The sequence below is a fragment of the Tachysurus fulvidraco genome, chromosome 2 (genome assembly GCF_022655615.1).
Source record: "Tachysurus fulvidraco isolate hzauxx_2018 chromosome 2, HZAU_PFXX_2.0, whole genome shotgun sequence".
In the NCBI taxonomy this organism is placed as follows: domain Eukaryota; kingdom Metazoa; phylum Chordata; class Actinopteri; order Siluriformes; family Bagridae; genus Tachysurus; species Tachysurus fulvidraco.
The window spans coordinates 40636339-40647172 of NC_062519.1; the positions used below are offsets into that span (position 1 = coordinate 40636339).

A 10834-nucleotide genomic window follows, 5' to 3' on the forward strand; every position below is an offset into this window, starting at 1 on the left:
ATCAGATCTTTGTGTTTGTGTGTGTGCGTGTGTGTGTGTATATATACGTGTGTGTGTATATGTGTGTGCGTGTGTGTGTATATGTGTGTGCGTGCGTGTGTGTGTATGCGTGTGTGTGTGTGTAGGATGGCTCTGTGCTACAAACTGTCGTCGCCGGCTCGGGAGCAATTCAGAACGCTGTGTGGATCCCAGATGTCGGAGTGGCCGTCTGTTCCAATCGCTCAAAGGTTACACACTAAACCACGTTTCACACACACACACACACACACACACACACACACACACACACAACTCTGTTACGACTCACACTGTTTTTGTCCACACATTTTATTGGAGAAATATTCACCATAATCACATCCTTCTAAAAACTGTTCTAAAAAAGTTGAACGTTTATCTTGGATCAAATTAACAAAAGTTAATAATACTTTGTACAGATCTATACAGATTTAATGAACGAATTATTAATTTTCTAAAGAAAAATATATTTTAAGAAAAACAAAAACCCTTATCAAAATATTATATATTTTAAAAGAAAAGAAAAAACAGAACTGAATTTTTTTTTCTTGTCAGAATTTATTCAGTCTATATTTTTCACGCATTTACAGCTTTATAAAACAAACAAACAAACAAAAATATGAACTACATCGAAATACAACACAACAGGAAATAAATAAATAAATAAATAAACTCATAGAAAGTATAAATGCAGTTATTGCCATTTTATTTCATATCGGTCTTTAAACCCTTTATTTGTTGTAGGACGTTTTGGTTGTAAACTGCTCCACCGAGTTCATGGCTGCCAATCACGTCTTAGCGACCTGCCGCACCGCTCTGAAGAAGCAGGGGGTTGTGGGATTGAACATGGCTCCTTGTATGAGGACTTTCCTCGAGAGACTTCCCATCATGCTTCAGGAACAGTACGCTTACGAGAAGGTGCCAAGCTTATGTGTTTTTTTTTTTTTTTATCCATTCACTCATCAGTGCCGGTTTTCGTTACAGCGATAAACCATTTTTATTCCTCTTCTTAAACAGCACAGCAGGATAAAGAAGTAGATTCTGAATAGTTCTGTTAAAATTCTGTGTGTGTGTGTGTGTGTGTGTGTGTGTGTGTGTGTGTGTGTGTTATAGCCACATGTGGTGTGTGGAGAGCAGCTGATCCACAGTCCCTACATGCAGTGTTTGGCGTCTCTAGCCGTCGGGCTGCAGTTGGACACGTTACTGTGTCGCCCCTCGGTGCCTCTTCACTTGTCCCACAGCTTCACCCTGCCTGGCTCTTCATCCTCCACATCCTCTTCCTCCTCCTCTTCTTCCTCATCCTGTCCTTCCACACTCGTGCACTCGTGGGGCAGCAGCGAGTGGGCGTGGCTACACTGCTTCTCCATCACCGTGAAGACGGCCGAAGCTCTCGCCCGTGGTCACACTTTCCCAGAATCCTTCAGTGTGCCTGATCTGGAGCCTGTGGTGAAGGACAAGATGGCACTGCTCATGGTGAGTGGACTTAACATACTCAACATCACGTTAATTAACACAGTCTTTTAAAAGCGTCAGCTCGTCAGCGGTTTGGACGTCACAACCTTCCTGAAATGTTTGTTGTGTAGGTTTTGCTTTTTGAAATTTTTTTTTATTTTTCTAATTTTGTATATTTAAAAAAAAATGTTTTTTTTTTCTTCTTGTTTTCTTAATTTTTGTCCATTTTGTTATTTTTATTGTCCATTAAAATTTTTTTTTTATTTTTTTGTCTTTTGTAAATTTTCTACTTGATTTATTATTTTCTTTTGTTGTCCATTTTATGATGTTATTCATTTTTGTTACTCCGTGTACGTTTTAATGTATATTTTTTTCAACATTCTATCCATGATTATGTCCAAGTATAAGTTTTATCTCTAAATGTCAGCCAGTCCTAGTTTTAGCTTCTTTTATTTATTTGTTTATTTTTGTGAACATTTCAGGATAACAGTAAATGGGCTCCTGGGATGGATGAGCAGTTGATGTCATGGGCTACCACCAGACCTGAGGTAAGGATATAATGATCCCTTATTTCAGACTCATTCGTTATTAGTAATTATGTGTAAGTACGTTAGAGTGTTTTGTGTGTGTTGAACATGAACAGGACTGGCACCTGGGAGGGAAGTGTGACGTGTATCTGTGGGGCGCAGGACGCCACGGACAGCTCGCTGAGGTCGGACGGAACATTCTGGTGCCGACGCCCGCTGCATCGTTCTCGCAAGCTCAACAGGTACACACACACACACACACACACACACACACTCTCATACAAACACACATACACTCATACAAACACACACACACACATACACAGACACACACACACACACACACACACACACACTCATACAAACATACAAACACACACACATACACTCGTACAAACACACACACACACACACATATACACACACACACACACACACATATATACACACATATACACACACACACATATACACACACATACACACACACACACACACACACACATGTATATGTACACACATGCACACACACACACATATTCACACACTCTCTCTCACACACACACACACATATATGTACACACATACACACACATACATATACTCACACACACATATATATATATATACACACACACACACACACACACACATATATATACACACACACACACACACACACACACACACACACACATATATACACACACACACACACACACACACACACACACACACACACACACACACATACACAATTCACCAGCAGTAAAACAGTTTAAAACTAGTGAATATGTTGTTGTGTGTGTGTTTGTAGGTTGTGTGTGGGCAGAATTGCACATTTGTGATTCAGGCGAATGGCACCGTGTCGGCGTGTGGAGAGGGCAGTTATGGCCGTTTGGGTCAGGGCAACTCGGACGACCTGCACATTCTCACTGTCGTCTCAGCATTACAAGGTAGTTAACAACACAAACGCGTACACACACACAGGTTAAAGACACACATTTGTTTTTTTGGGGGGCTCATAGGTAAACATTTCGTCAGGTGAATTGATTAGATAGCGAAGCAGTGTCTTGGTTGCATACATGAAAACATTTTGATTAATATTGTAATATTTTCACTTTAGAGATCAAAAGATATCTAAACTGTAAATGAAACATTTTACCCAATAAACAGTGTGTGTGTTTGTGTAGGGTTTGTAGTGACTCAGCTGGTCACGTCATGTGGCTCCGATGGACACTCGATGGCTCTGACTGAGAGCGGTGAGGTGTTCAGTTGGGGAGACGGCGACTACGGCAAACTGGGCCACGGCAACAGTGACCGTCAACGCCGGCCACGCCAGATAGAGGCACTACAAGGAGAGGAGGTGGTGCAGGTCAGCAACCAACACACACACACACACACACACACACACACACACGCACGCACACATGTTCACATATACATGTACACTGGAGGTTGGATAAAGCTAAAACAGCCGCCAGCTAACAAAACTTTCTGATGTTAAAGGCAGGGTCTACGTTGTTTGAAAGCCAATATTGACATTTGAAATCACCAAAACAAACACGCCCCTAACCCAATTAGGTCCCACGCCTGTATTGATAGCTCCGCCCACACATACATCCGTAACCCAGGCAACTACTGGAAAGAAATGTGTCTTTATCATATCAAGGGAAGAACAATACGATTGTAGATAAACAAACAAGCAAAAATGCCACACAAGCATAATGATGTAAAGGACAAAGGCATATATTAGTTCTGTGTAACAAAGCAAAACCAACGTTACTCACCTATCGAGAAGGAAAAAAGCGCCTCGCGTCTTAAGTAAAGTCGGCCACATATTCACAGGTCGGAGTTTCCCGAGTCGATAACTCCTGAGCTAAACGCTGTTACTACACAAAACGCGGTTGTAGCTGCCTCTCTACATTACTACGATAGAAAAGAGGTGTTATTTGTGTAGTAACAGCGTTTAGCTCAGGAGTTATTGACTCGGGAAACTCCAACCTGTGAATATGTGGCCAACTTCCTGCTCCTTCAGTTCTCTCCAGCGCTGGAAAGCTGATCCTATATTAACACGTCCTACTTCTTGCCTTATCGTAAGTCTTTCTTCTCTTTCTTTCTTTGTTTTTATCCTCCATGTCAATGTTAAAACCGCTTTCTGCTAATGTCACAGATGCGCAATGAACACTCTCTCCGCCCATATCGACAAGACCCGCCCCTTTCTGCTCATTGGCTACACGTTTGTTTCGTTTTTGTTTTGTTTTCTGAAGCATTTCTCAAACAACGGAGACCCCACCTTTAAAAACGGGTGTTTATGTACGTGTGTTTATGTCCGTGTGTGCAGATGTCATGTGGGTTTAAACACTCGGCCATCGTCACAGCAGATGGTAAACTGTTCTGCTTTGGGAACGGAGACTACGGCAGACTTGGTCTGGGCAACACGTCTAATAAGAAACTTCCAGAACGAGTCACAGCTTTGGATGGACAACAGATTGGCCAGGTCAGCAAAGTCTCTCTCTCTCAAACACACACACACACACACACACACAACAGGTTGTATAGGTGTTGAAGTGAGCTGTGTGTGTGTGTGTTTGTGTTTAGGTGGCATGCGGACTAAACCACACTTTAGTGGTGTCAGCCGACGGATCGACCGTCTGGGCGTTTGGAGACGGAGATTACGGGAAACTCGGTTTGGGAAACTCCACTGCTAAGTCTTCACCACAGGTAACAAACTGTAAATAAACTCGAACACACACACAAACTGTAACCAAACTGTGTGTGTGTGTGTGTGTGTGAGAGTGGGCCATGAGAAATATTGCTTGAGTTTCTTTGAGTATTTGTTTGAGTATCTGTTTACTTACATTTTATGTTGTTGAAATGTCAATGAAACAAGTCGTCATTTATGTTGTAGCATTTATGTAGTTCATTTTCACCGAAACAGGAAGCCAATAGCATTTTGTTCACCTGACGTGTGCTTGATGTTTGTTTTGGAGCAAACCAGTTTCTAGATAAAGTTTAGGCTCACATATATATATATATATATATATAAAATAAAGGCGACAACAATTTTGTATTTATGGCGACTTTAATAAGATTAAAACGAAGCCTCTGGGTCTCCTTCTGTCCTGAGGATTTAACATCATGAACCGAATCCTAATGAATCGATTCTGAATCGGATCAAAGTGTCAATAAAGACAATAGTGAACTCTATCATTTTTACACCCTTTAAGATACCGATTTTCTTATTATTTTTTTCTTCTAGAAAGTGGACGTCCTGTGTGGTATCGGCATTAAGAAGGTGGCGTGTGGAACCCAGTTCTCTGTGGCTTTGACTAAAGATGGAAATGTTTACACTTTTGGCCAAGGTACGTTCGCTTGTTCGCTTGTTCTTTCTTTCTTTCTTTCTTTCTTTCTTTCTTTCTTTCTTTCTTTCTTTCTTTTCCTGAAGTGAAAATGCTGGATTTAATCCTAAAATACACAATAAATTCACACACTTTTGTGGTTCAAGTGATTCACAGATCTGTTTTGACTTTACACTATCATAGATCGCCTGATCGGTCTCCCAGAGGGTCGCGCTCGCAATCACAACCGCCCGCAGCAGGTCCCCGCCCTGGTGGGTGTGTTTATCAAGGATGTTGCGGTCGGGGCAGAGCATACACTCGTGCTGGCATCTACAGGAGACGTTTACGCTTGGGGGAGCAACTCCGAGGGGCAGGTAAACTCACGTGTTACATGAAATGGTACCGGTCATATAAAACTAGTACTCGGGTCACAAGCAATCTGGTTTTGAGTTTGCAAGCAAGTGAGAAAAGGTGGAAAATGTTTTTATTTGTGGGTGAATATGAAGAGATTTATGATCTTAGGAATTTTCCAGCGTGTGAAATAAAGAATAATAAAAGCACGTTACTCCTGGTAGTGAATCTCATCTAGACCAGGCTGAATGTTTAGCTCGTGCTAGCGAAGAGCTCAGCGTCGTTATTGGGTACGGGTTAAAACGGAGGAATCAAGAAGAACAAACTCGTGTATAAACGTCAGAGATGGGGGACTCGAGTCATATGACTTGACTCGAGTCAGACTTGTCGCAAATTTGAGACTTGCTTAACAAATATTAAATAAAGACTCGACTTTGACTTGACATTCATGACTTGAGACTTGCTTGTAACTTGCACATGTGTGACTTACTCCCACCTCTGGTTAAATGTTTAACAGTTTACTTAGATGATGATGATGGTTGTGTGTGTGTGTGTGTGTGTGTGTGTGTGTGTGTGTGTGTGTGTGTGTGTGTGTGTGTGTGTGTGTGTGTGTGTTCAGCTCGGTTTAGGCCACACTAACCACGTACGAGAGCCGACTCTCATCACGGCTCTGCAAGGTAAAAACATCCAGCAGATTTCTGCAGGACGCTGTCACAGTGCCGCATGGACCGCTCCGTCAGTTCCACCCAGAGCACCAGGTATACACACACACACACACACACACACACACACACACACACACACACACCCTATAGTTGTGTCTAAACATTGACTTGTGCAGGCTCGTCCATGCCGCTGCAGCTCGGTCTGCCCCTGAGTGTCCCTCCACAGTACGGAGCTTTGAGAGACATGAACATGGAGGCGCTGAGAGCTCGGCTGCGTCTGCTCTATCACTTCTCTGACCTCATGTACTCCTCCTGGAGACTGCTAAACCTCAGCCCTAACAACCAGGTACACACACACACACACACCTGTACACACAAGTATCCACTCCACACTGAGCTTATTGATTATTTGAAAATTGATTATTGTCTGGAACTTAAAGGGACTAGATTTGGAATTTTCTGTCACGCGTCCACACACAATTTTGGGGAAAACATTTTTAGCTCGATGGAGAAGTTTAACGATCAAATGAAGTAAACACGGCTGTTATTTCTGGGGACTTTATAAATACTTCACTTAAGAATTGAGCGATTATTAAACACAAACATCCCAAACTTTTCAGCATCATTATATTTAGTATCACGGTGCAAACGGCCAAATTTGTCCATTTTGTTTCTTTCAAATTAAGGAAACTCTTAGACCATAAAGAAACTTTATAGACACTATCATCACTTTAAACTGAGGTGTGTGTGTGGTGTGTTACAGAGTTGCACGTCTCATTATAACCCTGGAACATGGGGTATTGTCCAGGGGCAGCTGCGCCCTCTGCTGGCTCCACGTGTGTATATGCTGCCGATGGTGCGCTCCATCGGTAAGACCATGGTGCAGGGCAAGAATTACGGCCCTCAAATCACCGTCAAGAGAATCTCCACTCGGTCAGTAACAGCACAAAGGGGTTAAAGGGTTTAATTCCTCTTATAATACACCAGCCTGATGATTCTGCTTTATTAAAGAAAGGATATTTTGATCTATTTACGTCTTCTGAGTTTCTGTTTTCATTTATGTTTTCTTCTCTCTCTCTCTCTCTCATGTGAAGCGGGAGGAAGTGTAAGCCCATTTTTGTGCAGATCGCTCGGCAGGTAGTGAAGCTGAACGCATCTGATCTCAGGCTGCCCTCTCGGGCATGGAAGGTGAAGCTGGTAGGCGAGGGAGCAGATGACGCAGGAGGAGTTTTTGATGACACGATTACTGAAATGTGTCAGGTGTGGTGACCTTCAGATTGCTGACGTAAAAATGTTCACCTAGACATGACCATAACAGAGTGTGTGTGTGTGTGTGTGTAGGAGCTTGAAACCGGTGTGGTGGACCTGCTCATCCCCTCTCCTAATGCCACTGCAGAAGTGGGCTACAACAGGGACAGGTCAGGAGTTTTATTGTTTACATTCATGTTATAACTGTAACCATTAACATTAACCAGCATTAATTAACATTAACCAGCAAAGCACTGTTAATGGTGCTGGACATATTTAGCCTCATTAAGTAAAGTAAGTACTGTAGTTTTGTGGGTGTCAATAAATCCAGCAGATAGATAAATAAAATAAATAAATCTCCTCTAATAAAAAGGTCAAGTCAAAAAAGTCACAATCTAATAAACAAATAAGTTCAATTTAATTAAGGCAATTAAGATCTATATTATTTTATTAAACTGAAAGCTCTTTTGATTGAGTGTGTGTGTGTGTGTTTGTGTGTGTTTCAGGTTCCTGCTGAACCCCTCAGCATGTCTGGATGAGCATTTGCTGCAGTTTAAATTCCTGGGCATCCTGATGGGCGTGGCCATCCGCACCAAGAAACCTCTGGACCTGCATCTGGCTCCGCTGGTGTGGAAGCAGCTGTGTTGCATCCCGCTGATGCTGGAGGACCTGGAGGAGGTGGACCTGCTGTACGTCCAGACACTCAACAGCATCCTGCACCTGGAGGACAGCAGCATCACTGAGCAGAACTTCCACGAGGTGCACGCACATGCACACTAACACACGCACATGCACACTAACACACGCACATGCACAATAAAACATGCATGCACATGCACAGAAACACATGTGCACACATACACAAACATGTGCACACATACACACACACTAATACATGCACGCACATGCACACACGCAAACACATGTGCACACATACACACAAACACATGCGCCCACACACAAACATATACACACACTAACACATGCACGCACACGCACACATACACCCAAACACATGCGCGCGCACACATACACACACACACACACACAAACAAATGCACGCACATGCACACAAACACGTGTGCACACACAAAAACACAAACATACACATGCACACAAACACCAACGTGCACACACAAAAACATACACACATGCGTGCGCACACAAAAACATACACATGCGCGCACACAAATTCATATGCACACACACAAACACCAGTGCGTGCACACAAACAAATACATGTGGGCACACACACAAACACCAGTGCGTGCACACACACAAACACCAGTGCGTGCACACACACAAACACCAGTGCGTGCACACACACAAACACCAGTGCGTGCACACACACAAACACCAGTGCGTGCACACACACAAACACCAGTGCGTGCACACACACAAACACCAGTGCGTGCACACACACAAATACACGTGCGCACACACAAAAACACCAGCGCGCACACACACACTAACACCAGCACGCTCACACAAAAACATACACATGCGTGCGCACAAATTCATGGGCACACACACTAACACCAGTGCGCGCACACAAAAAACATACTCTCACACAGATGCGAGGGTATATGCGCACACACTTTTTGCTGGAGTACAGAGTGCCTTAGTGTATGTACATAGTATCATGGTTGTGTTGTTCTTTTTGTAGATGATTCCTCTGGACTCATTTGTGGGTCAGAGTGCTGATGGGAAAATGGTGCCCATCATTCCAGGAGGAAACAGCATCCCTCTGACCTTCTCCAACAGGAAAGAGTATGTAGAACGTGCCATAGAGTACCGGCTACACGAGCTTGACCGTCAGGTAGGGGTGTGTGTGTGTGTGTGTGTGCGTGCGTGTGTGTGTGTGTGTATGTTATCATTAGTAGATTCTGTGGTGACATTTTATTATTCACACGAAAGAAACAAGAAAAAAAAAAGATAGTCATTTCTAACCACCAAAATATTAACACTTTCTCCAGTGGTACCTGAGACTCCACCCACATTCACAGTCATTTTATACCTTCGCCCAGATTAATCATCAATTATTTCGGTTCTTTTTAATTTGGTTCGTCCTCTGAAGGCTGCAAACATTTCTGGAGTCGACAGTCCTGCTGCTTGTGGACTAAGAAGTGTGTGTGTGTGTGTGTGTGTGCGCGCCAGGTGGCAGCTGTGCGAGAAGGCATGTCGTGGATCGTACCGGTGCCTTTGCTCTCGTTGCTGACCGCTCGGCAGTTGGAGCAGATGGTGTGTGGTCTGGCGGAGATCAGCGTGGAGGTGCTGAAGAAGGTGGTACGTTATCGGGAGGTGGAGGAGCAGCAGCAGCTAGTTCAGTGGTTCTGGCAGACGCTCGACGAGTTCTCTAACGAGGAACGCATGCTGTTCATGCGCTTCGTCTCCGGACGCTCGCGCCTCCCTGCTAACACGGCTGACATCTCACAGCGCTTCCAGATAATGAAGGTGGACCGGGTAAGAAACACGCACGTACACACACAAACACACACACACACACACACAGACTCTTTCTGTCTGTCTTCTCTCTCAGACCCATTCGTTCTCTTTCACACATTCTATTACGTTTTTCCACCAATCACAGTTCCTCTCTCACACTTTGTTTCTTCTCACTCTGCTTTCAGCCATACGACAGTCTTCCCACGTCCCAGACCTGTTTCTTCCAGCTCCGCCTCCCACCCTACTCCAGCCAATCAGTGATGGCGGAGCGGCTACGCTACGCTATCAATAACTGTCGTTCTATCGACATGGACAATTACATGCTGTCTCGGAACGTGGACAACACGGAGGGCTCGGACACCGACTACTGACCGAGCCGCAAGGCACAAAGACACACCGAAACTCAGATTCGGCTCTTTTTAAACGAGAAACGCAAAACTCACCGGTTTTTATTTTTCACTTCCTTCATTAGCTGTTAAAGCGGTCGGGTGGAGTTAACGAAAGCCAGAGTATCAATTGTGAAACATTTGTGTTTTTCTGCTTTATCTCTCAATTCTTCTCAACTCCACCCTCCCTTTTTTTTTTTAAAGGATTTTTCTGCATTTTTTTCATTTACTTAAAGAAAAGAAAAAAAAAAACTGGTCTAGAGATAAAAGGAAACCATATTGTACATTGTGTATAATGCTTCATTAGAAATTGTTTTAAGTCCATATTTATTTCGTTTTAATTTTTCTGGAATTGCCTTCACCCCGTTTAATAGTGCAACAATTAAAAGCTTCAAACTCAGAAC

The 10834-nt window shown here is 43.4% G+C and overlaps 1 protein-coding gene across 10 annotated transcripts in view; it reads left to right on the forward strand.

Moving 5' to 3' along the window:
• Positions 1–10830, forward strand: part of herc1 (HECT and RLD domain containing E3 ubiquitin protein ligase family member 1) — a 44399-nt gene extending 33569 nt beyond the window's left edge. For all 10 annotated transcript variants that reach the window (XM_047810174.1, XM_047810173.1, XM_047810176.1 and 7 more), the window contains 20 exons: positions 126–227; positions 760–933; positions 1129–1488; positions 1950–2015; positions 2111–2236; positions 2812–2950; positions 3188–3369; positions 4339–4494; positions 4596–4718; positions 5257–5359; positions 5540–5709; positions 6306–6444; positions 6528–6697; positions 7115–7284; positions 7446–7611; positions 7693–7769; positions 8106–8358; positions 9266–9418; positions 9757–10062; positions 10230–10830. In XM_047810174.1, coding sequence (XP_047666130.1) covers positions 126–227; positions 760–933; positions 1129–1488; positions 1950–2015; positions 2111–2236; positions 2812–2950; positions 3188–3369; positions 4339–4494; positions 4596–4718; positions 5257–5359; positions 5540–5709; positions 6306–6444; positions 6528–6697; positions 7115–7284; positions 7446–7611; positions 7693–7769; positions 8106–8358; positions 9266–9418; positions 9757–10062; positions 10230–10415 — 3321 coding nt within the window. In that variant the 3' untranslated portion in view covers positions 10416–10830. The remainder of the gene's footprint in view (positions 1–125; positions 228–759; positions 934–1128; positions 1489–1949; positions 2016–2110; positions 2237–2811; positions 2951–3187; positions 3370–4338; positions 4495–4595; positions 4719–5256; positions 5360–5539; positions 5710–6305; positions 6445–6527; positions 6698–7114; positions 7285–7445; positions 7612–7692; positions 7770–8105; positions 8359–9265; positions 9419–9756; positions 10063–10229) is intronic.
• The last annotated feature ends 4 nt before the right edge of the window (positions 10831–10834 follow it).